General features: G+C 41.7%; 1 protein-coding gene across 3 annotated transcripts in view; it reads right to left on the bottom strand.

The window, feature by feature from the left end:
• Positions 1 to 27262, bottom strand: part of rhbdl3 (rhomboid, veinlet-like 3 (Drosophila)) — a 99854-nt gene that overhangs the window by 34176 nt on the left and 38416 nt on the right. For 2 of the 3 annotated variants that reach the window (XM_061910669.1, XM_061910677.1), the window contains one exon: positions 3558 to 3716. In XM_061910669.1, coding sequence (XP_061766653.1) covers positions 3558 to 3716 — 159 coding nt within the window. Of the gene's footprint in view, positions 1 to 3557; positions 3717 to 6569; positions 6720 to 27262 lie in introns of those variants that run through there. The other variant, XM_061910684.1, reaches the window with a different exon arrangement.

Below are 27262 nucleotides of genomic sequence, written 5' to 3'. Positions count from 1 at the left end.
AAGGTGTGGCCCTATTCACAAAGACTGTAAAAAGCTTGAAATTCACTTAACTTTGTTTCCATGGGGTTAAGGGAGATGAGTAGGTACTAAGAAATTTTTCGCCTTAGGACATAGTATCAGAGCCACTATTGTGTAAGGGTGGTCTGCAATGCTAGGACGCATACCCACATTGGTAAAAATCTGAGATCTACTGTTTCATCTCTGATGCAACCATTCTGCGTTAAAAAGGTTATAGTTAAGTTAGATGTGAAGGCTATAGGTAAAGAGCACTTCCATAGGCAGCATCATTTCACCTCCAAATGGAAAAAAAACAACTTGCCTCGAGAGGTATATGGATTTCAGGAGGTGTGGAGATATAAATGAAGCAACACTGCAGTGTGACATTCGACAGAAGGAGCGATAAGCACTGAAGCAAGGGATTAAAAAAAAGAAAAAAAAGGTAAAAGAGAAATGGAAGGAGAGGTGCAGGGATGGGAGAAGGGGACTTGAACACTGCGTCATCAGGCAGTGGCTGTCAGTCATATTGATGAAAGAAAGTGCAGTGCAAAGAGAAGACAGCAGAACAAATAAAGCATGTCCGTCTCCCGCATGCCCTTTCAAAGACTTCTACTTTGTTCACGAGAGAACTAAAAACGGAACACAAGAACATCCATGTTTAGGTAAATGTAATACACTAATTCCACACTAACATTATCTTTTATGTGAGTTACAGAGCAGGAACCTCAAAAAATTTTGGACGAAGCCTCAATGATCTCCTTTACTCACTAAACTCCCAGTGCATATTTTTTGGGTTTTTTTGCATTTTCTTTGGCTTTGTTTGTGCATAACCTTTCACAAGTGTTTTGGCAATGACAGGCCAAAAAGGGAAAATAGTGATGATGACGAGAGAACTGAATAAAAAATAACTAACCATAACCCAATTAACTCATGTCATGTACACACTCGGGTTGTACGGTATACCGTTATCAGTATAGTACTGCGATAGTAATGAATCGTATTCGGTACGATATCGCCGCTGAAAAGTACCAGCCCGCCACAATTCCCCTCAACCCCCCGCAGCCCACCGCCCCTGTCGTCGTCACGTTGTATTTTTGCTGGTTTACGAGCAGAGAAGCATGTTCGCGCAATCACGGAGTACTTACGTTTGTACAAGCAGACACAGTGTGTAGACAGAAAAGGGAGAACAGACGCTTTCTGGCTTGAAAATTAAAGATAAATGCCCTCAGGAAGAGGTGCTTTAAGACATGGGTAGCTAGCTAGGGGCCAGGGTAAGTTTTTTTTCCAAGGAAGTGTTTCAAATGCATACTTGCCAACCCTATTTTTCCAGGAGACTCCCGAATTTCAGTGCCCCTCCTGAAAATCTCCCGGGGGAACCATTCTCCCGAATTTCTCGCGATTTTCAACCGGACAACGATATTGTGGGGGTGCCATGAAGGCACTGCCTTTAGCGTCCTCAATAACCTGTTGTCACGTCCGCTTTTTCTCCATACAAACATTGTGCCAGCCCAGTCACATGTTGTATGCGGCTTCTACAGACACATGTAAGTGGCTGCAAGGCATACTTGATCAACAGCCATACAGGTCACACTGAGGGTGGTTGTATAAACAACTTTAAGACTGTTACAAATATGCTCCACACTGCAAACCCACACCAAACAAGAATGACAAACACATTTCGGAAGAACATCTGCACCGTAACACAACATAAACACAGCAGAACAAATACCCAGAATCCCTTGCAGCCCTAACTCTTTCAGGACACTACAATACATACTCCCTCTACCACCAAACCCTGCCCCCCACAATAGTACACCAATACTATTGGTGTACTATTTGGAGTACACCAATACTATTGGTGTACTCCAAATCTGTGCAAGCAAAACAAAATCTACTTGTGTAGCTTGTTTTTACACTTGTATGAGGATTGACTGTGGCTGCACGGTGGAACAGAGGTTAGTGCTGTTACGGCGCACGCACAGTCTGTTTCTCCCTCTTCTGCGGGAGCACTCAGCAGCTCCCACTGTGAGCGCATTCAGACACGCCACCACGCGCGCTGCGCAGGCCACGCCCACCCGCCACCACAACCGGAGGCAATCTTCAATCAGAACACTTGGCAGTGATTACAGACGACAGGATAAAGAGCCTCGCCGCTGACTACTCCTCGTCGGAACGTAGCCCTGCTCGCAGTAAGCTTCATGTCTCTGACTTCCCACCAGCGTTTTTCTCCCGTACTTTTTTCCTCGTGCCTTGTGTTTGATCTCCTTCGTCTCTCCTTTCTTCCACAGTCTCAGTCTCAGCTCCCGCTGCCATATCCCCTGAACCCTGATTGCCCTCCTGATTTCCCTGACACACTGTCTGGACTTTGGACGCCCTCTCCTGCACTACGACCCTGCTTGGATCCGGGCTTCTTTGCCTTCCCCCCTCTGGATTTGAATGCCCCCGCTTGGACCCCGGACTTCTTTGCCTTTCCCCTTCTGGATTTGGACGCCACCATTCAACACGCATTACAACACTCCTTACGATATCTTCAAATGTAAATTCCAGCACATAGTTTACACTCAAACACATAGTACCATACACACCTTGCGTATCCAATAATCACTCAATAAATACATTGAGTTTGTACTTCTGCTGTTGTGCCGTCTCCTTCCCTCGTCTTAGACTTAACAAGTGCATGTACCTCACAATACTTAGGTACTGAGTTCAATCCCGGGCTCGGGATCTTTCTGTGAGGAGTTTGCATGGTCTCCCCTTGACTGCGTGAGTTCCCTTCGAGCACTCCGGCTTCCTCCCACCTCCAAAGACATGCACCTGGGTATAGGTTGATTGGCCACACTAAATTGGCCTTAGTGTGTGAATGTTGTCTGTCTATTTGTGTTGGCCCTGCGATGAGGTGGCGACTATTCCAGGGCGTACGTCGCCTTCCACCCGAATGCAGCTGACATAGGCTCCAGCAAAACCTGCAACCCCGAAAGGGAGAAGCGGTAGAAAATGGATGGATGGACGGAGTAATGACTGTACTAAAATGTTACTGAAAACAAGAGCTGTATTGATGGTTTATGTTAGGGGAAATCTTAATAACTTAAAGATCCAACAACCCCCACCAATGGATTGCATTTAACTACTTTGGTTACACTCTGTGCAAAAGATTCAAATATACATTTATTCTGAGCAGAAGATGTTTGCATAGGATTTTAGGCAACCAACAGAAGATTGCAGTAAGAAGATTAAATTGAAACCAGCGCAAAGTGGGCATTAAGGGGGGAAATGTATTATCTGTCAGGGAATATTTTCTTACAATACCTGGTAGTTGCAACTCAAATACAGTGCCTAAAATCAAAAAAAGTATATGTTAACAGGTACAGTTGTTATACAAACAGACTCAATACTATTTCTAGCGCTGTTGGCTTGCAGCAAAATGTTTCAATGTTTGAACCATCACTAATTTGGGTTTTTTTGTGTGGAGCTTGCATGACGTGGGTCCTCCCATAGTCCAAAACATTCATGTTAGGATAAGTGGCCATAGGTGTGTCTTCCATATTTCTTAAGTGTCTCACCAGGTTGACAAAGTCCTGGTAACAGATCTTCCCATCCGAGTTACCATCGGCGAGGGCCAAGAGGACTTCAAGTTTGTGGGGGTCGATCTCGGAGCCATGAGTTGCCAATAGGTCTCTGAAGCGCTCGGTACTGATGAAGCCCGAATTCTCTGGGTCATACTGTAAACACACAAATAAATTTGATTTGGATTAGCACAAGCCTGGGCAATTATTTTAACTAAGGGGCCACATTGAGAGAAAAAATGTGTCTGGGGGCAGGTGTGTAAAATAAGTATATACATGTATATATATATATATATATATATATAAGTAAGTATGTATATATATATTTGTTCACTATGTAAAGCGCTTTGAGTCATTAGAGGAAAAAAAAGCGCTATATAAATATAATTCACTAATTCACTTCATGATGGCAGTTTCGATGTTAAAGGTCTAAAAAATGTATTTGAATACTGGTATTAGTATAGTACTGCGATATTAATGAATCATATTCAGTACAATCACGCCTCTGAAAAGTAACGGTCTGCTACACCCCCGTGCTACCATCGTTGTCACTTTGCGTCATTGCTACTTTACGAGCAGACGAGCACAATCACGGAGTACTTACAAACAGACAATGTGTGTAGACAGAAAAGGGAAAACGGACGTAAACTAAAGAAAGAGCTGAAGTTATAACACTGAAAGACCCTCAGGAAGAGGTGCTTTAAGACATGTCTAGCTAGCTAGCGGCTAACGTCCTGCCCCAGTCGGCAGTGTTTTAGTTACTTCTAAATCACTAATCCTCGCCTTCATAACAACAAATAAAATAACTTTCTTACAAGTATCATCCTTGCAGGACGAGGAATACAGTAGCTAAACATGATTCACAACACACCGTAGCACACCGGCGTCAAAATGTAAAGAAACATCAGCGTATGTAGTCGATACTACTATGACTAAGTCAATATTTTTTGGCATCACATCTTTTGTTTTTTAAAAATTCATATTATGTTTATATACTTAGGAAATATTTCCCTGGACACATGAGGACTTTGAATACGACCAATGTATGATTCTGTAACGACTTGGTATCGGATTGATACCCAAATTTGTGGTATATCCCAAAACTATTGTACAGCATCCAAGCAAGAGAAGAATAAGTGATTATTACATTTCAACAGAAGTGTAGATAGAACATGTTAAAAGAGAAAGTAAGCAGATAATAAAATTAAATGAACAAGTAGATTAATAATTCATTTTCTACCACTTGTCCTTAATAATTTTGAAAAAATAAAATAGAATGGCGAATGACACAATATGTTACTGCATATGTCAGCAGACTAAATTAGGAGCCTGTGTTTGCTTACTTACTACTAAAAGACAAGTTGGCTTGTATATTCACTATTTTATTTAAGTACAAACTTGCAATAAGAAACATGTTTAATGTACACTAAGATTTGTTGTTAAAATAAAGCCAATAATACTATTTTTTTGTGTTCCCCTTTTTTTTTTTTTTTTTAGAAAAGTATCAAAAAGTCCCGAAAAGTATCAAATTAATTTTGGTACGGTACCAAAATATTGGTATCGGGACAAAACTACAACATTATGTCACGGCAGTGTTGCAGCTTACTGCGCGGTTCATTCTCCCGGGATGCAAATGGACGACTAAGAACAGGACTTGCAGGTAGGAACATGATTTAAACTTCATAAATCATCCAACTTACAAAACAAAGGCAAGTGCGCCTATCGCACGCGGAAGCTAAGGCAAAAACTTTTTGCAGGAAACATGGAACTATGGACATGGAACCTCACAAAACTGTGGCATGAAATAAACAAGACTTACGTAGACAAGGCATGAAGCGAACAATGACGCCAGCTCAACTGACTGGCAAAGGCAGGCTTAAATAATGTCTCTGATTAGAGACAGGTGAAAATACAAAACATGATCTGGACCACGGATCACGACACATTATCAACAGAAAGGAAAAACCTCAACCAACCATCAGCTAGTGAGTGCTGATGTGTTATTCAGTCCCAGGGCACTATTACTTTTTGTCCTTTTGACACATACACAGAAATAAATAAGAAGTCATTCCAGCATTGCTGAAAAATATCTATCTTATGGCCAGAGCCAAGACCACTCTCATGTTATGTTAGCCTTAACATTTGTAACCTTTGTCGTGATTTACGTAGTGGTAGAAAATGGATGGATGGATGGATGTTAGGTATTAAATAAGGCAGATGTACCTACTGTACGAGAGAATGAGTCAGAGGGCAACAGACAGCGAAATACAAATTGGCTAGCAGCCATGTTGTATTCCCTGCGGAGTAACTGAAATAATGAACTTCCACATAGCACCTGACATGCTGCCAATATTGTTTTGTAGGTGGTGTACACACCTCCACAGACGCTCGCACAAAAACACACACAGACCTAGTTCTATTGCCGTAGAAATTAAAGAGGGGTGCAACAGCTTGAGAAAAAACTAAGAAAACGTATTTTGACACCTATAAAGCTATTTTAAAAATGCCCTACAGATTGATTTACGCTCCTACAACTGTGTGGGGTGAGCAAAAAAAACAGTCAATACAGTAGTATGAAAAGCATCACACTGACCAACTTTGTGTCAGACATAATTTTGAAAAAAAACCTTAATAAAACATATTTTAAATCAGTTAATGAGACAAAAAAAACATTTTAACCAGTTTGCATTCACAGTTTGCTTAGCTATGCGACAGCAATACAGAATATGTGTTTTATCCTGGGTGGGAGATGTACAAACAAAAATTAAGTGCACTTGTACTAGACATGAGCTGTGTAGGAACAAGTCTAAACATTCACCATCTGCTGCGGTGGATGAGGAATGTATGCTATCCCTAATGAGAAGTGCAGGCAATCATTAATTTAACCTGCACAACATCTCAACATTCACACTTAACATTGTCCCCTTGGAAGTATCCCAGACACAGCATAGACAATTTTGCCTCACAGCAGAAGTGTAAACAAAGCTCTACCCCACAAACACAACCAACCTTCTCTTGCAGTAAATCAGCCAGTGTCTGCTGCGGACACTTTCCCATGATGAAGTCAAAACATCTGAGCAGTGTCATGAGCTAGCCATTGTTTTTGTTTGCATGCGTGCGTGCATCCTCATTGTTTATGCCAGACTGTGCAGGGTCATTTCCAACCAGGTCGAAAGGATTACAGCGCAATTCAAGACCCTCATCACACACCTCCCCCATTTCTTCCCCATGCATGCACACATATTAATAACACTCATATCAGCCCCCTCCCAGCCTTTTTGATGTGCACCTAAGAGAAGCCCCTGTCAGCCTGTATATTGAGTGTTTCTACAATTAAGAGCAGAGGGGTTAGTGCGTCTGCCTCACAATACAAAAGTCCTGCAGTCCTGGGTTCAATCCCAGGCTCGGGATCTTTCTGTGTGGAGTTTGCATGTTCTCCCCGTGAATGCGCGGTTTCCCTCCGGGTACTCCGGCTTCCTCCCACTTCCAAAGACATGCACCTGGGGATAGGTTGATTGGCAACACTAAATTGGCCCTAGTGTGTGAATGTGAGTGTGAATGTTGTCTGTCTATCTGTGTTGGCCCTGCGATGAGGTGTACCCCGCCTTCCGCCCGATTGTAGCTGAGATAGGCGCCAGCGCCCCCCGCGACCCCAAAAGGGAATAAGCGATAGAAAATGGATGGATGGATAGTACCATAATGTCACTCATCCATGACTTATTTTCTTCAACTACTCTTTTTTCTCTCTCACACACACGCACGCACGCACGCACGCACGCACGCACGCACGCACGCACACACACACACACACACACACACACACACACACACACACACACACACACACACACACACACACACACACACACACACGCACACACACACGCACACACACACACACAGACACACACACACAGACACACACATCCTCGGTTGCAGTTTGTGACATGATGGTTGATTAAGTCCTGCAAAAAGTCAACAGGCTTCCAGGCTGGAGCTGCTGCATACACAATGACATCAATTTCATGCAAGGTGTAACAGATTTTGCCACTCTAATGTGTGATCATTTTCCACTCGGCACTCTACTCACAATACTTGACATGTCTGATTAAAGTTGAGGTGCAAAATGCATGGGAATTATTTTATTTGAACCTATCACTTATCTGCATCTACTCAGAGGTATATAAGAACTATATACGGACGGCGTGGCGCAGTGGAAGAGTGGCCGTGCGCAACCCGAGGGTCCCTGGTTCAATCCCCGCCTAGTACCAACCTCGTCACGTCCGTTGTGTCTTGAGCAAGACACTTCGCCCTTGCTCCTGATGGGTGCTGGTTAGCATGGCAGCTCCCTCCATCAGTGTGTGAATGTGTGTGTGAATGGGTATATGTGGAAGTAGTGTCAAAGCGCTTTGAGTACCTTGAAGGTAGAAAAGCGCTATACAAGTACAACCCATTTACTCATATGTTTGATGATTAAAAGTCATTGAGCCTTAAGGGATTATTGTCACCTTATTGTGTATTTGTTTGTGTTTTTCCTTGTTTAATGTGGAGTTCCTCTCCTGCACACCTATTTTGTAGTCTACTTTCTTTTTGAGTGTCCTGCAGCAGCTTTATTTTGTTTCCTAGCGCACCTGTTTTGAGTTTAGTCGTCGCTATTTAAGTCCAGCTGGTGCTGTGTTCTTTGTCGGGAGATTGTCATCTGTATGGATGCTGTTAAACGCTGTTCCCTTTTGTGAGGCTTCCAAGTAAGTTTGTTTCTGCATAGTCCTAAGTTTTTGTGCATTCCTAACGCAGTAGTGTTGGTTTGCCTCGCACCTCACTGCATATGTGCCTTAGTATTTTTGTCTTTTTTTATCAAATAGCTCGTACCTGCACGCTGTCTACTACATGTTGAATCACAATCTTCGCTATCATGCGACGTAAGCGTCAGAATTACAGTCACAAACTGAGGTGTTTGGCTGTTCCATTTTGTAATAGCAGAGTGGAGAAAGCTCCTGTCAAGGCATTTGGTGTTTGACTCTGGGATTTGCAGGGCATGGCTTGGTAGCACCCTCCGGGTGATACGACCCGAGATATGGGCTGGGGGTAGCAGTTCTTTAAGATCTGCAGGACAGCTGGGGGTGTGCATCTTATAAAGAGTAGTTGGTGCTGCAACTGATCATCGATGACCCAGCTTGCTGGTGGCGAACTGCTGTAGGGCAAAGTCCTCATCGACACCAATGATATTTACAGCCTTTTTTTGGATGAAGTCGAGATGCCGGAGAGTGGTCTGAGCGGCAGGAGCCTAGCCTGGATGATGTTCCTGACCTTTGTAGATCTCTGCCTTTAACGTCAAGCTTGTTGCCAAATTACGTAGTGCTCCAAGACACTGACTAGCACAATTGTAGATGTTGGACAGGTGGCTGTTCCACATTAGTTTGGAGTCAATACAAAGACCCAGAACCTTTATCTACTCACAGAGCCCGATTTTAGTGGCCCCGAAGAAGAGATCAGGGCGGGATGGATTCCCTTGTACTTGTTGGGCTCGAAAGTGACTTTCCAGGTGTCAGCTCACTTTCAGCTGTTCTCCATGTGTACCTCCGGTCCATGTTGTTGTAGGTGCGAAGATGGTGGAGTCGTCTGCATGCAAGAATATGGTGTTCTCACACTGTTCCATAACATCATCTATGAAGATGGAGAATACTAATGGGCCGAGAATTGATCCCTGGAGTACAGATGCGTTGATGGGAATTGAATATGAAAATTGACCAGAGAGCACAACCTTGATGGTTCTTCCTTGAAAGTAGTTCTGTAGCCAGTGTGCAGTCTTCTAGTTACGCCCTTTAAAGTGAGCTTAGCGCAAAGACCATTGTGCCAAACCTAGTCAAATGCACCCTTAATGTCCAGTGCGACAGCGTACACTTCGCCACTTTTGTCGGGGGATCTTGTTTTTGTCTTTGACAAAACTGTAAGGAGGTCTGCTTTGCACGTGGTTTGGTCTTAACCCATATTATTTATTGGAGATAAGGTCATGGCGGAGGAGATATATCTCTGTAGCTGTTTGTGAACAGAGGATTCCATCACTTTCCTGATGAAGCAGAGCAGGGATATGGAGCTGTACCTAGGATGGATCTGATTTAGAGTCCCTTTTGTGAATTGGGATCACTCTTGCAGTTTTCCAGTGGTCAGGAAACAAGCCACGAGAGAAAAGGAGTTGAAATAGACGGCTGAGTTGACTGGCCAGTTCTGCGGTGCACTCTTTGAGGACCCTCATAGGGATTTCATCCGGCCCTGAGGCCCTACCTGGGTCTAGGTTGTATAGGATGTTCGTCACATCTTTGGGTTTAAAGGAGACATTGCCAAAGTGAGAGGACGGTGGTGGGCTCTGGAGCTGAGGTTGTGCTAATGCCCCAGGCAATGTGCACTTGTCCGCAAAGGTTTGGCAGAAGATGTTGGCCTTTTCACTTGCTGAGATATGAGGGATACCTTGATGTTTGACGATGGATATGTCCGTAGAGCAACTTCTTCTGGAGACTGAATTCACAAAGCTCCACCATTTTTTCGAGCTGAGTCCTTTGTCAGCGTGTTGTTATATTGTCTCTGCTCGTTTTTCAGTTTGATTGAACTGCCCTTTCTTCCACAACCTTTTGCTTTGATACCAAGTCGTCGGATGTCCGCATCTTGCGGTGGAGCCGTCACTTTTTGGTTTGTCAAACCAATCTATAGAGCGATGACATCAGATGTGTAAGAGTTGTGTCAGAGTTGCTAAGATTTAAAGGTTTATAGAATAACCCATAGGAACTGCTTGGGATCATTTTTGTCCCCAATTGTGGAAAAGTGGGTTAGTACCCCAAAGCTGCAATTTCTCAAAATTAATCAAAACAATAAATTAAAATGCAAATCGCCTCAAGTCACAAATATGTTTATGAGCAATAGCTAGAATATGAATATATCCCAACTTTTTTTTTCAAAGATTTTGAAAAATAACTCGTGGGGTCATTTTTGAGTGTGCACACTAATTTGTCTTGTATTCATGTTAGTATTTAAGCTAGCCAGTGCGCTAACTCTAGTTGGTCCATGAATGTATCAATATGCAAAATTCAATCATGGTTTTTCGATTGTTTTACTTTAAAATGATAATACTAACCATCGGGAGTTAACATCATTACTGTCTGCCATTACATCCTTAGTGTGCATCAATGGAATTGATTTCAAAATACTTTTATAGCAGAACATTTTAATAATGTCCAAAAGTTATTGACATTAAGATCTATAATCAATTAAGCTTAGACAAACAGTGGCAGGCTAATTCCTAAGAATAAATTAAGTTTGTGCAGGCTTAGTATCCAAAACATTGACTGTGAAACAATGCTTTAATATGGAGAACATCTCACCAGCCCTGAATTGCTGCAGTGAGAGGCGGCAGAGGGCATTTAGGGTCTTGGCATTGGGCGGTGGTCACAGTGAAGGGGGTGCATACTGAAAATAATGCTGGGTGTTTTATATTCCCTTTTTAATAAACATGACTAATAACAACTTGCCTACAGCATGTATTAATTTGTTTAATATTTTCCAGCAGGAAGATGCTTTGACAAGACATGATGTTTTGCTTTAACACTGCATGGTGCAATATTGTATATACTGTATACCTGTAACGTTTTTAAATGTGTAAAATCTAATTTAAAAAGTGGTTGCCGTATTAATGTGAGAGGTATGTTACAGAGTTCAGAGTCAAAATACTGTAGAACGTGAATGACTGCTCGCTGACTGCTCTTGTTGCAAAAAAGCTAAGTATCGTTCTATCTGTGTGATTTTAACTGTTTTGCAGCTTTATTTACAACTTATCGAACATATTTAATAGTTCAATTTAACTTGCAAATCACCCGATCTCTGTCTCACCACTTCGCCCTCAGCTAGCTAGCTGCTAAGCTAACGAGGCTAGCGGAGAAAGGCAGCGCCGGTCTGAAGGAAGCTTCTCCCCCGCCACCGTGACCACCACTTCCCGAAGACAGCTGGCACCCCACTCGGCGACGGAAAGTTTCTGTGAGTATGGCTTCCTGCGCTTCGTGCACTTTACTCATGGATAGTTTGGCTTTGCTAGAGAGCCGTGTCCGCCAGTTAGAGCAGTGTAATTTCGTAACTTTAGATGTTGCGGACACATCTGCTAGCGTTAGCTGTAGCGAACTAACTAGCCCAGCTTGTAGCAGCCCTAATCGGCCTACAAGCTACGGTGTACCGGTTGAGACGCATAATAGATTTAGCCCTTTAGCTAGTCCTACACCCCAGTCTACCGGGCACCACACTTTAGTCATAGGGGACTCCATCACCCGAAACATAAAGCTTAGCAAACCAGCCACAATTAAGTGTATTCCCGGGGGCAGAGCACCTGACATTGAAGCTAATCTTAGGGAGCTAACTCGCAACAGGTCTAGTAAACACGTACGGCAGGCTAACCGCACCACTAGTTATGCGAATATAGTAATACACGTTGGCTCCAATGACGTTAGGATGAGACAATCAGAGATTACAAAGAGAAACATAGCCAGGGCTTGTAATCTCGCCAGAAAGATGTCCAGGCATCGAGTAATTGTCTCTGGCCCCCTGCCTGGGAGAGGCAATGATGAGAGATATAGCAGATTAGTCTCTCTTAACAGGTGGCTGGATAGCTTCTGCAGATAACAGGGATTTACGTTTATTGATAATTGGCCCTCTTTCTGGGGCAAACCTGGCTTGCTGAGGAGAGACGGCCTTCACCCTAACCAGGAAGGCGCTATCCTCTTGTCTCGGAACATAGACTTCGCATTGAGCCACATTTGACTAACTGCACTAGAGCAAGCCCGGTCACAGGCAATTACAGAGCCTGCTAGCCTGGGTATGGAGTCAGTTAAGTTAGAACTAGCCAGCGCCAGGCTGGATGATCCCTGTACACATAGCAATTTTCGTAGAATAATACACAACTCACAAAATGTTTTTTCTACTGTGTCTATGACTACGTCAGAGTTAGACATGCGTTCTACTGAGGTGGCAAATTATGATGCGTTCAGTTTATCGCAGCGCCAAGTAGACAATCTGAAAATTCCCGTCATATCAATTCCTAGATATGGTCGTAATTATTTTAAGTACACTGCGCATAATAAACGCAACATTATTAATATTGCTACTACGGATAATTTTATCAACAACTCCTTAAAACAGCCCACTACCTATAATATGGGCTTTCTAAACATCAGATCTTTGTCTCCCAAAACGTTATTAGTCAATGAGGTCATTAGAGACAACAACCTTAACGTCATCGGTCTTAGCGAAACCTGGCTTAAACCAGACGACTTTTTTGCGATAAATGAGGCATCCCCTCCTAACTATACGAATGCGCGTATTTCCCGTCACCTCAAAAGGGGAGGGGGTGTCGCACTAATATACAACGAAAACTTTAACTTTAGTCCTAACTTAAATAATAAATATAAATCGTTTGAGGTGCTTTCTATGAAGTCTGCCACACCTCTGCCTCTGTGCCTGGCCGTTATCTACCGCCCCCCAGGGCCCTATTCGGACTTTATTAGTGAATTCTCAGAGTTTGTTGCTGATCTAGTGACGCACGCCGATAATATAATTATAATGGGGGACTTTAATATCCATATGAATACCCCATTGGACCCACCGTGCGTGGCGCTCCAGACTATAATTGATAGCTGTGGTCTTACACAAATAATAAATGAACCGACGCATCGCAGCGGTAATACGATAGACCTAGTGCTTGTCAGAGGTATCACCGTCTCCAAAGTTATGATACTCCCGTATACTAAAGTAATGTCCGATCATTACCTTATAAAATTCGAAGTTCAGACTCATGTTCGGCAAGCTAATAATAATAATAACTGCTATAGCAGCCGCAACATTAATGCTGCCACAACGACGACTCTTGCGGACCTACTGCCCTCGGTAATGGCACCGTTCCCAAAGTATGTGGGCTCTATTGATAACCTCACTAACAACTTTAACAACGCCCTGCGCGAAACCATTGATAGTATAGCACCGCTGAAGTTAAAAAAGGCTCCAAAAAGGCGTACGCCATGGTTTACTGAAGAAACTAGAGCTCAGAAATTATTATGTAGAAAGCTGGAACGCAAATGGCGCACGACTAAACTTGAGGTGCACCATCAAGCATGGAGTGATAGTTTAATAACTTATAAACGCATGCTTACCTTAGCTAAAACTAATTATTACTCAAATCTCATCCGCATTAATAAAAACGATCCAAAATTTTTGTTTAGTACAGTAGCATCGCTAACCCAACAAGGGACTCCTTCCAGTAGCTCCACCCATTCGGCAGATGACTTTATGAAGTTCTTTAATAAGAAAATTGAACTTATTAGAAAGGAGATTAAAGACAATGCGTCCCAGCTACAACGGGGTTATAGTAACACAGATATGATTGTATATACGGCGGATACTGCAAATATCCAAAATAGTTTCTCTCGTTTTGATGAAATAACATTAGAAGGATTGTTACAACGTGTAAATGGAATAAAACAAACAACATGTTTACTTGACCCACTTCCTGGGAAACTTATCAAGGAGCTTTTTGTATTATTAGGTCCATCAGTGCTAAATATTATAAACTTATCACTTTCCTCGGGCACTGTTCCCGTTGCATTCAAAAAAGCGGTTATTCATCCTCTCCTTAAAAGACCTAACCTCGATCCTGACCTCATGGTAAACTACCGACCGGTGTCTCACCTTCCCTTTATTTCGAAAATCCTCGAAAAAATTGTTGCAGAGCAGCTAAATGAGCACTTAGCGTTTAACAATCTATGTGAAACCTTTCAATCCGGTTTCAGGGCAAATCACTCGACTGAGACAGCCCTCGCAAAACTGACTAATGATCTATTGCTAACGATGGACTCTGATGCGTCATCTATGTTGCTGCTCCTCGATCTTAGCGCTGCTTTCGATACCGTCGATCATAATATTTTATTAGAGCGTATCAAAATACGAATTGGTATGTCAGACTCAGCCCTGTCATGGTTTAACTCTTATCTTACTGATAGGATGCAGTGCGTCTCCTATAACAGTGTGACCTCGGACTATGTTAAGGTAACGTGTGGAGTTCCCCAGGGTTCGGTCCTTGGCCCTGTACTCTTCAGCATCTACATGCTGCCGCTAGGTGACGTCATACGCAAATACAGTATTAGCTTTCACTGTTATGCTGATGACACCCAACTTTACATGCCCCTAAAGCTGGCCAACACGCCGGACTGTAGTCAGTTGGAAGCGTGTCTTAATGAAATTAAACAATGGATGTCCGCTAACTTTTTGCAACTTAATGCCAAAAAAACGGAAATGCTGATTATCGGTCCTGCTAGACACCGACCTGTATTTAATAATACAACTTTAACATTTGACAACCAAATAATAAAACAAGGTGACTCTGTAAAAAATCTGGGTATTATCTTCGACCCAACTCTCTCCTTTGAGGCACACATTAAAAGCGTTACTAAAACGGCCTTCTTTCATCTCCGTAATATCGCTAAAATTCGCTCCATTTTGTCCACTAAAGACGCCGAGATCATTATCCATGCGTTTGTTACGTCTCGTCTCGATTACTGTAACGTATTATTTTCGGGTCTCCCCATGTCTAGCATTAAAAGATTACAGTTGGTACAAAATGCGGCTGCTAGACTTTTGACAAGAACAAGAAAGTTTGATCATATTACGCCTGTACTGGCTCACCTGCACTGGCTTCCTGTGCACTTAAGATGTGACTTTAAGGTTTTACTACTTACGTATAAAATACTACACGGTCTAGCTCCAGCCTATCTTGCCGATTGTATTGTACCGTATGTCCCGGCAAGAAATCTGCGTTCAAAAGACTCCGGCTTATTAGTGATTCCTAGAGCTCAAAAAAAGTCTGCGGGCTATAGAGCGTTTTCCGTTCGGGCTCCAGTACTCTGGAATGCCCTCCCGGTAACAGTTCGAGATGCTACCTCAGTAGAAGCATTTAAGTCTCATCTTAAAACTCATCTGTATACTCTAGCCTTTAAATAGACCTCCTTTTTAGACCAGTTGATCTGCCGCTTCTTTTCTTTCTCCTATGTCCCCCCCTCCCTTGTGGAGGGGGTCCGGTCCGATGACCATGGATGAAGTACTGACTGTCCAGAGTCGAGACCCAGGATAGACCGCTCGTCGGGACCCAGGATGGACCGCTCGCCTGTATCGGTTGGGGACATCTCTACGCTGCTGATCCGCTTGAGATGGTTTCCTGTGGACGGGACTCTCGCTGCTGTCTTGGAGCCACTATGGATTGAACTTTCACAGTATCATGTTAGACCCGCTCGACATCCATTGCTTTCGGTCCCCTAGAGGGGGGGGGTTGCCCACATCTGAGGTCCTCTCCAAGGTTTCTCATAGTCAGCATTGTCACTGGCGTCCCACTGAATGTGAATTCTCCCTGCCCACTGGGTGTGAGTTTTCCTTGCCCTTTTGTGGGTTCTTCCGAGGATGTTGTAGTCGTAATGATTTGTGCAGTCCTTTGAGACATTTGTGATTTGGGGCTATATAAATAAACATTGATTGATAGATTATAGAGCTTATTATAGGTCCATTATTGGCCATTATTTTATAGGGTTATTGGAATTTGACCATTTATGATTAATATGGATCCACTGTGCAAGCTTTTCATTGGACAGTTGTGTCATGCTAATGTTTAAGCATTGTGAAGCCCATCTGCTTAATAGTGTGTAAAGGCGAGTTGTTTGTTTATTGATATAATTAAGTATATTAAAATTATTAATTGCTAACTGTTGATTTGATCATATATTTCCCAAAATTGTAAAATGTTCATGAAATACATGACAAAAAAATTCCATTAGCTGTGTTTTAATTATTGTATTATTGCATAGTATTTTATATTGTATTCTATTCTAGTTGGCCGGGAAAAATTCAGTACAATCATAGAGGACCTTAAATATAATATCCATCCAAATGTGAATCAATTCATCAAATTTTAAAATACCTTATTACAATGTATATCAATTAATTTAATTGTAAAATTAAATTATCTAATAGGATTGTATTTATTTATTTTGTAACTAACTTATCTATTTCATGAACATTTGGTTTATTTATTCATTTCGTGACCAGTTAGGTGGCTACTTTACTTGTAAATGTAATAATTCAATCAATCAATCAATCAATGTTTACTTATATAGCGCTAAATCACTAGTGTCTCAAAGGGCTGCACAAACCACTACGACATCCTCGGTAGGCCCACATAAGGGCAAGGAAAACTCACACCCAGTGGGACATCGGTGACAATAATGACCCAGTGGGACGTCGGTGACAATGATGACTATGAGAACATGCTACTGTGAAAGATCAATCCATTATGGATCCAACACAGTCGCGAGAGTCCAGTCCAAAGCGGATCCAACACAGCAGCGAGAGTCCCGTTCACAGCGGAGCCAGCAGGAAACCATCCCAAGCGGAGGCTGATCAGCATCGCAGAGATGTCCCCAGCCGATACACAGGCGAGCAGTACATGGCCACCGGATCAGACCGGACTCCCTCCACAAAGGAGAGTGGGACATAGAAGAAAAAGAAAAGAAACGGCAGATCAACTGGTCTAAAAAGGGAGTCTATTTAAAGGCTAGAGTATACAGATGAGTTTTAAGGTGAGACTTAAATGCTTCTACTGAGGTAGCATCTCGAACTGTTACCGGGAGGGCATTCCAGAGTACTGGAGCCCGAAATGAAAAAGCTCTACAGCCCGCAGACTTTTTTTGGGCTTTGGGGATCACTAATTTTTTGGGCTTTGGGGATCACTAATAAGCCGGAGTCCTTTGAACGCAGATTTCTTGCCGGGACATATGGTACAATACAATCGGCAAGATAGGATGGAGCTAGACCGTGTAGTATTTTATACGTAAGTTGTAAAACCTTAAAGTCACATCTTAAGTGCACAGGAAGCCAGTGCAGGTGAGCCAGTACAGGCGTAATGTGATCAAACTTTCTTGTTCTTGTCAAAAGTCTAATTATCTATAATCTAATTATCCATCATAATAAGGAGTATGTACTGTATCTGAAGTGGTGTCTAAAGGTCATATTATTGCTACATTGCTGGAAAAAACAGACCTCGAATGCAAGAAAATCAGACACAAAGTACAAGGCAGTGATGGACATGAATCACTGTCAAAAAACCCAGCCTGTCTCGTTCCGCATGTTAATGACCTCCTCAGGTACAAATACTGTGCAAAGAATGAGTTATAAGTCGCTTGCGTGACATGACAGACGGATAGGTATAGCATGAATATAAAATGTGGCCTGTGACAGAGCTAATGATTTCAAAATGCCACGTGTTTTAATAGTAACATCTCCCTACAGGCTGATGCAGAATGGCAGGCATGACTGTGGTTAATCACCGTGGCAACTGGCGTGACAAGACCCACACTGTGTGCATCGAGCTGCCAGGAGGAAAGACATGCAAAAATAAACATGGTCTTTGCAAGTGGGTCTTTAATACGAATAAGAATCAAAGAGCAGAATATACCATCACAACATATCATAACAATCCCCAGATGGTGTGGAGCTATGCCTTGTTGAAATAATAAGCAATATGGGATGACGTCAAAGCAATCTGATTAGACATATTTAATTGATTTTGTCAAATGAGAAAATAAACAAGCTAGCACAAGTAAAATAAAAATCATATTAAGGTATGGCAGCACATCAGAGCATCATAGTGTTCCTCACACCTCTCCACTCTGAGGTAATAGAACAATTAGCGGCTGCAATAAAAATACACTCTCGTTAGAGCAGGAGACGCTTGCTAATTACACTGCAGCTCCAACTGAGAGCAGACGGGTCGGACAGAAAGAAGAATAGAAACACAATTGGCTTCTCATGTTAATTAGGTCCTTCAGACCATGCCCTTAACACTATGGTGGGGTTGGAGGCGCGGCGGCGTCTATGTGATACTCTTCCAGACTATTTCTGTATCACACGTACTCACATACACGTGCACACACACGTTCTTTTGTTACATTATCTGTCACAGTTGAGAGAGTACATTATCGGTGCTGTTGGCTGCCGTAAGCCCAGGGACACTCTGTGGGTCTGGGGGCTTATCGCCGGGCCCGCTAGCAGACTTGGCCTCATTTAGCAGACTGGTTCGACTTGAATGGAGCCGACAGCTTGCCAGCGGGCCGCAGCTTTGAATGAGAGGTGGGGGCCAGTGATGGAGACGGGAGGGTTAGTCACCCTCTCTGAAGGGCAGCTAAAAGTGGCTAAAAAGATCATCTTCAATGGTGAGAGGAACTTACTGTACATGTCTTGTATTGTAGATGTACATTTTCTTGATATACAGTAACAGCATTGGCGTCGTTATTGAACGATTGAAGGTACGCCCTGTATGATGCTGGTACTACCTGCGAGCGTGCGCTGGAATGTTCCAGATGCAAGAAAATGCATATTGCAAGAAGTTTTTTTTCAACAAACGCCATTAAAAATAACGCCATAAAACACCAAAATGCATCAATTTACTTTGTTTTAATAAGCCCCTTAAGTCATCAAGCAGCTATGAAATTATAAAATATAAGAGGTAGAAAATGGATGGATGGATTGCTGAATAGAAAGTATGTCTAAGATCTTCATTTTTGACGGTCAATATATGTTGAGAATACACAGGACACAGCTACAGCACTGTTCTGAAGGTTTGCATGTTTGTATAATTGTTCCTTTAAGTTCTCCATTTAGGAGATAATTTCTGTTAAAGGATTATTATTATTATTATTATTATTTCTATTTACTATGTTTTGTTTGGGAAGCGGAAATGTGCATATTTAAGTTGTTTAACCGTTGTTATGGTTTGGTTGCCACGGTGACGGGCATTTCCGTTTCCGCCAGCTGGTCGAAAAAACTGTTTAAAAGAGTTCCAGCACTAGCAGTGCAGTGCAACGTCGGTAGTATATGGATGGAAGTTTACCACGACTGCAGATTGGAGAAAGAAACCACAGTATGAGTATTATTAGTTCAGAGTGATAAGTGACAGTGTATCATTTGCACTAGTTTAAGTTTAGGACGTTTGGGCGCTTCACGTTGCTAATGTATGTGAAGTGCATGCTAACGGCTAGGAAGCTAGCCGCAGCTAGCACTTTTGTTTGTGTGCTGCACCGTGACTTAAAGAACGGCAAGTTAGTCACGTTTACCTTATTTGTTTATATAGATCCTCTCCCGTTGACTGTATAATTTGGAGAGCGAGTGTGGGACAGTATAGCGAGTTTTAGTTGCGTGCTACTGTTGCTACGTCGCTGCGAGGGACGTGGAAACGCGAGGTTGGCGTGTCCGTTGCACGCGCTTACGGACCAGTGAGGTGACCCAGGACGAGGCTGGTTCTCCTCTCCCTCCAGACTGGACTTCCTGAGGCGTGCTTTCCCCCCCCATCTCTACTCCACAACGGGAGGTGTCCCCCCTCTCCAACGCCCCCTTTGCATAGCAGCAACTCACTACCCCACCCCGAAGTGCACCACCGATTCATCAGGACCGCAACGGACAATCTTCTGGCCCAGGCAAGGGGCCCAGGTTGGACTGAGTGTGTGTGTTGTGTGATTGGATTAGTGTGGGTTGTTCTATTGGGGAGGTAGCGTGTGAGTGGGGAAGAGTGTATGATTGTAATTAAGTCTGGTTATTGTATGTCTATTTGGGTATTATATAGTAAATTGTTAAACTGTATAAGCCGTCTCCTCTCACTCTCTCTTAGATTAGATTCTTAAATAAATATTAAATAATTGGAGTCATCCCCCTTAAGGTGAAATATATAGTCCTTTACAGGCTCCCGTACAAGCACAATCAGCTCCTTTCTCACAGCCATTTGCGCACAACTGCCAGTTTGCACGTCCTTTCTGGACGTATGAAATATAGATGAAAAACAGAACAGTTTAAGTCTGGATAAATCACACTTTTTTTTTTTACTCTTTTCTTTATCTTTGAGTACTTTTCCTGTATTTTGGTTCTACCTGCTGCTGCTGGAATTTGACTTTACCGAGGGAAACTTTCCCAAGGGATTAATAAAGTTCCTATTCATCTGTCTGTCTACTGTGTGTTTTAAATTATCATAATTGCATTTTTTCCCTTCCAGTATTGTGGGCATTTTGAGAATCAGCATAGATTCTACATATTCATGACGACAAACACACTAAAGGGATTGCACTCCTTTTGATCATTTAAGAGATGCGCAAAAGCTTCATAGATCAGCTTTGCAAGTGCTAACAAGTTTGCAAATGTTTGAATAGACAAATGTCAATATGACATGATAGTGGACAGAGGGACATTAATTGTTTTCTGTGTAGCACGTCTGCACCTGATGCTAACAAATAAGGGGTCCGAGAAAAATTGCTTACATATTTATACATAGCGATATACCAATCTCCCGATAGAATACAAAAGTAGATATCTATTACGCTGTGGACCACGCTTCTTAGTTTTGCATTTTTTTTTAACCATATGTATTAATTTTATGAATAATCGGTCTTCGGACCTTTGTGAATCGATTCAAAATCGTCCACGTCCGAAATGCAATGCAACCATGAATCGTAAATTTCCCCAACCCACTTAAAAGAATTACATACTAAAGTAGGGTTGTATTTTAATCCCAAATATAAATAGATAAAATATAAATAACCAGGGAACGTTGTGTCAAAAAGGACAAATTAACTAGTGGCGCATATGTGTTTTGCTTTATTGCGGGGACAGAAAGGCAAGCCCAAATAAGCAACCGCGAGTTCTAAAACAAGCCCGAAAAAATGCAACCCGTGGTTCACCTACACTGCAAGAAACATTAGAAAAATACACCCTTGTAATACGCGGACTTGGCAACACTGCTGGTAGCGACGTGTCAGGGCTTCGCAGCTAAAGCTGCCGTCATTTCTGCTCTGTATTTGTTTTTTTGCTAACTGAGGGTCAAATAGGATGCATGTTAGTTGTGCAATAAGAAAATATATTGCCTTTAAAGAAAACTTTCGCTAACTAGTTATCGCGTTCATTTTAACAGCCTTTTTAAAAGGCTAACATACTGCCGCAATACCACCGCGTTCCTCCATATAAATGACCTCAAATAGCCTTTTCAGCGTGAACGTTTCTGCCAGCAATATTTGAGTAGATCAAATACATCGAACTCTACTGCCGAGAGAAGTGAAGTACAAATGTAACTTTGTCCACCATGTTGAAGAGGTCAAGTGGACAATGTGGGTCGGGTCTGACCTCAGAGGTCCTGGCACTGTTGCTGACGTTCTAGCGCCCAGACTTGCTAGCCAGTGGCTTGTCTCATTGTTCTCCGACAGAGAAAGGATTCAAAGTAATCCAGACAAAAGAAGTATTGTTTTCGGTACAAATCTCAAGATGCAGGAATGCTGCAAAGAGAAGTATCGCTATTCTGACCGTGACGGGTGCTGCGAGTGAAATCTAAGAACGCAGGACCGAGGGACGTGGCAAGCTGCCATTACTTCACACCACAAATTACCCAGACATCACTTCTCTAATCAAAGAGAAGTCCTAAATAAAAGATCAGGCCTTCGGACTTACACAAAGTCCAGCTCACCATTCATGTCAACCCCCTTCACCGGGACCTAGCCCACATTATGACCACGCACATCACATGACTATTGCCCATACATGAATTCTAATAGTTTCAAAAATGTCACAGCTGTACATCCGATTAACTATTTGGAAAGAAACGAGCGGCTGCAAAGGCGAAGGCCTCAGACACAGCGAAGGTAATGGAATGACTATATTCATAGTACTGTACACATGTCTATAGGTTGGACATACACATGTATATGTATACATATATATGCATATATATACAAATATGTATTTATACACACACATATATATATATAAATATATATATAAATATGTATATATATATGTATTTATATACATATATATGCTTATATACACACACACACACATATATATCTATATATATATAAATATATATATATATACATAGTACATCGTAATATCTGTGATATTTGTATTGGTGTAGTGTGTCTTTAAGGGTTTTTGTGAACACGCGGGTGAGTTGGCGGGAATATGTATGTATATATATATATATATATATATATATATATATATATATATATATATATATATATATATATATATATATACTGTATATGTGTATATATATATAAATACATATACTGTATATATGTGTATATATATATATATAAATACATATATATATATATATATGTGTGTATATATATATATATATATATGTGTGTGTACATATACACATATACATATATATATATATATATACATACATACATACATATATATACATGCATACATACATTAATACATACATACATACATATACATACAAACCCAGTTTCCATATCAATTGTGTTAGATGTAAATATAAACAGAATACAATGATTTGCAAATCATTTTCAACCCATATTCAATTGAATATGATGTTCAAACCGATAAACTTTTTTTTTTTGCAAATAATCATTAACTTTAGAATTTATGCCAGCAACACGTGACAAAGAAGTTGGGAAAGGTGGCAATAAATACTGATAAAGTTGAGAAATTCTCATCAAACACTTATTTGGAACATCCCGCAGGTATGCAGGCTGATTGGGAACAGGTGGGTGCCATGATTGGGTATAAATGCAGATTCCATGAAATGTTAAGTAATTCACAAACAAGGATGGGGCGAGGGTCACCAATTTGTAAGCAAATTGTCAAACAGTTTTAGAACATAATTTCTCAACGAGCTATTGCAAGAAATTTAAAGGCCTACTAAAACCCACAACTACCGACCACGCAGTCTGATAGTTTATATATCAATGATGAAATATTAACATTGCAACACATGCCAATACGGCCGGTTTAGTTTAGTAAATTACAATTTTAAATTTCCCACGGAGTTTCTTGTTGAAAACGTCGCGGAGTGATGACGCGTATGATGACGCGTGTTTGTGACGTTATTGGTTGGAGGGGACATTTTAGCCCAGCACCACTTACGGCTAAAAGTCGTCTCTTTTCATCGCATAATTACACAGTAGTTTGGACATCTGTGTTGCTGAATCTTTTGCAATTGGTTCAATTAATAATAGGAATGCTGTTGGTGGAAAGCGGTGGATTGCAGCTGCCGTTAGCACCAAGACACAGCCGGTGTTTCTTTGTTTTTATTGTGAAGCTTTAACACACAGCGGTCATGCGAACATGTTTCTCTATCAGCAAGTTTTTGGATGGGAAAATTGTGATAATAAGTCAGCTCTTACCGGAGAGTTGAGTGGAATATATGACCTCATCCTGCAGCTCAAAAAGGCAGCTGTGATCTTGGCTCCTTATCGGCTTCACCGACAGACACTGGCGTTCACCGCAGCCATCCGACATGCAGGTATGACTTTACTCATCTATCCATCCATCGATCCATTTCCTACCGCTTATTCCCTTTTGGGGTTGCGGGGGGCGCTGGCGCCTATCTCAGCTACAATTAAGCGGAAGGCGGGGTACACCCTAGACAAGTCGCTACCTTATCGCAGACTCATCTATTCTCACTAAAATACTATTAGCACAATAAGCAGATAAGGGATTTTCCAGAATTATCTTAGTAAATGTGGTTGATTACATCTGAAACGCTACCACTGCCGCCGCCCGGAGCCATCGCTTTTTCATTTTTATTTTTTTAGTGCCTCACTCTAACTTTCCTCATCCACGAATCTTTCATCCTCGCTCGAATTAATGGGGAAATTGTCACTTTCTCGGTCCGAATAACTCTTGCTGCTGGAGGCTCACATTATAAACAATGTGAGGGTGTGAGGAGCCCTCACACCGGTGACGTCACACGCACATCGTCTGCTACTTCCGGTAAAGGCAAGGCTTTTTTATTAGCGACCAAAAGTTGCGAACTTTATCGTCGATGTTCTCTACTAAATCCTATAAGCAAAAATATGGCAATATCGCAAAATGATCAAGTATGACACATAGAATGGACCTGCTATCCCCGTTTAAATAAGAACATTTCTTTACAGTAGGCCTTTAGGGATTTTACCATCTACGGTCCGTAAAATCATTAAAAGATTCAGAGAATCTGGAGAAATCACTGCACGTAAGTGGTGATACTACGGCCCGTTGATCCCTCAGGCGGTACTGCGTCAAAAACAGACATCAGTGTGTAAAGGATATCACCACATGGGCTCAGGAACACTTCATAAAACCACTGTCAGTAACTACAGTTGGTTGCTGCATCTGTAAAAGCAAGTTAAAACTGCTATGCAAAGCAAAACCCATTTATCAACGACACCAAGGAACGCCGCTGGCTTTGCTGGGGCCAAGCTCATCTAAGATGGACTGATGCAAAGAGGAAAGGTGTTCTGTGGCCTCACGAGTCCACATTTCAAATTTTATTTGGAAACTGTGGATGTGGTGTCCTCCGGAACAAAGAGGAAAATAACCATCCGGATTGTTATGGGCGCGAAGTTCAAAAGCCAGCATCTGTGATGGTATGGTGGTGTATTAGTGCCCAAGGCATGGGTAACTTACACATCTGTGAAGGCACTATTAAGTCTGAATGGTCCATACAGGTTTTGGAGCAACATATGTTGTCATCCAAGCAACGTTATCATGAACGCCCCTGCTTATTTCAGCAAGACAATGCCAAGCCACGTGTAACAAGAGCATGGTTTCATAGTAAAAGAGTTTGGGTACTTTCCTGGCCCGCCTGCAGTCAAGACCTGTGTGGCGCATTATGAAGCGTAAAATACGACTAAAGCTCTACATAAAAGAAGAATGGGAAAGAATTCCACTTTCAAAGCTTCAACAATTAGTTTCTTCAGTTCCCAAACGTTTATTGAGTGTTGTAAAAAGAAAAGGTGATGTAACACAGTGGTGAACATGCTCTTTCCCAACTACTTTGACACGTGTTGCAGCCATGAAATTCTAAGTTAATTATCATTTGCAAAAAAAAAATAAAGTTTATGAGTTTGAACATCAAATATCTTGTCTTTGTAGTGCATTAAACTGAAAATGGGTTGAAAAGGATTTGCAAATCATTGTATTCCATTTCTATTTACATTCAACACAATTTCCCAACTCATATGGAAACCGAGTTTGTGTATACATCCATCCATCCATCCATCCATTTCCTACCGCTTATTCCCTTTCGGGGTCGCGGGGGGCGCTGGCGCCTATCTCAGCTACAATCGGGCGGAAGGCGGGGTACACCCTGGACAAGTCACCACCTCATCGCAGGGCCAACACAGATAGACAGACAACATTCACACTCACATTCACACACTAGGGCCAATTTTTTAGTGTTGCCAATCAACCTATCCCCAGGTGCATGTCTTTGGTATATATATATATATACATAACATCCATCCATCCATTTTCTACCGCTTATTCCCTTTCGGGGTTGCGGGGGGCGCTGGCGCCTATCTCAGCTACAATCGGGCGGAAGGCGGGGTACACCCTGGACAAGTCGCCACCTCATCGCAGGGCCAACACAGATAGACAGACAACATTCACACTCACATTCACACACTAGGGCCAATTTAGTGTTGCCAATCAACCTATCCCCAGGTGCATGTCTTTGGAAGTGGGAGGAAGCCGGAGTACCCGGAGGAAATACATATATATATATACATATACATATATTTATACACACATACATACATATACATATATATATATACACACATATATGTATATATACACACACACACATATATATATACACACACATATATGTATATATATATATATACACATATACATATATATACAGTATATATACATACATAAATATATATACTGTATATACACATATATATACATATACATATATATATATATATACACAGTATATATATATATATACAGTATATATATATATATATATATATATATATATATATATATATATATATATATATATATATATATATATATATATATATATATATACCTAGGGGTGTAACGGTACGTGTATTTGTATTGAACCGTTTCGGTACGGGGGTTTCGGTTCGGCACGCGGGCGTACCGAACAAGTTTGGAAGCAGAAATCTTCACAAGCTGCTCTGCTTTCTGCCTCTGTGGCTCTGTCTCAGCAGCAAGCATTGCCAATCACAGCCATCTGATTGGTTACATACAAAGCCAATCAGCAGTGCGTATTCAGAGCGATGTAACAGCCAATCAGCAGTGCGTATTCAGACTTCAGAACGATGTAGTCAATGCTTCAGCATCGAGCACAGAGATATTCGTTTAGCAGGAGAGGAGCGCACTCTACCCAAATTATACTAAACACCTCCCAGTCACAACTAATACAAACTTCACTATGAGCCCGATGACCTTCTAGAAACTTGAACTGCTGCTCAGCTAGCTCACAGTATAGGTTTGAGGTGAGGGCTAATTAGCTATTAGCGTAACATTATCTCATTTTGCTGTGTGGCGTGTGTGTGTGTGTGTGTGTGTGTGTGTGTGTGTGTGTGTGTTAATAGTCTCTCCTATTGTAATTGTACTATTTTTTCAGCTATAGTTACATGAATCATTAGTAATGTAGCAGCCTAGTTTTGAATAGCAGGGTGCTTGCTATCACATGTTGATAGAAATACAACATTTACATAATAAAAGTCAACCACAGGCTTCCTAAATGCTATAATAAATTGAGCATGATGAGTTGACATTAAACAGTTTCAATGGAAACTGTTTAA

The sequence above is a fragment of the Nerophis ophidion genome, linkage group LG01 (genome assembly GCF_033978795.1).
Source record: "Nerophis ophidion isolate RoL-2023_Sa linkage group LG01, RoL_Noph_v1.0, whole genome shotgun sequence".
Taxonomy (NCBI): Eukaryota; Metazoa; Chordata; class Actinopteri; order Syngnathiformes; family Syngnathidae; genus Nerophis; species Nerophis ophidion.
The sequence above is the reverse complement of the archived record's forward strand: the minus strand, read 5'-3'. Positions and strand labels throughout refer to the sequence as shown.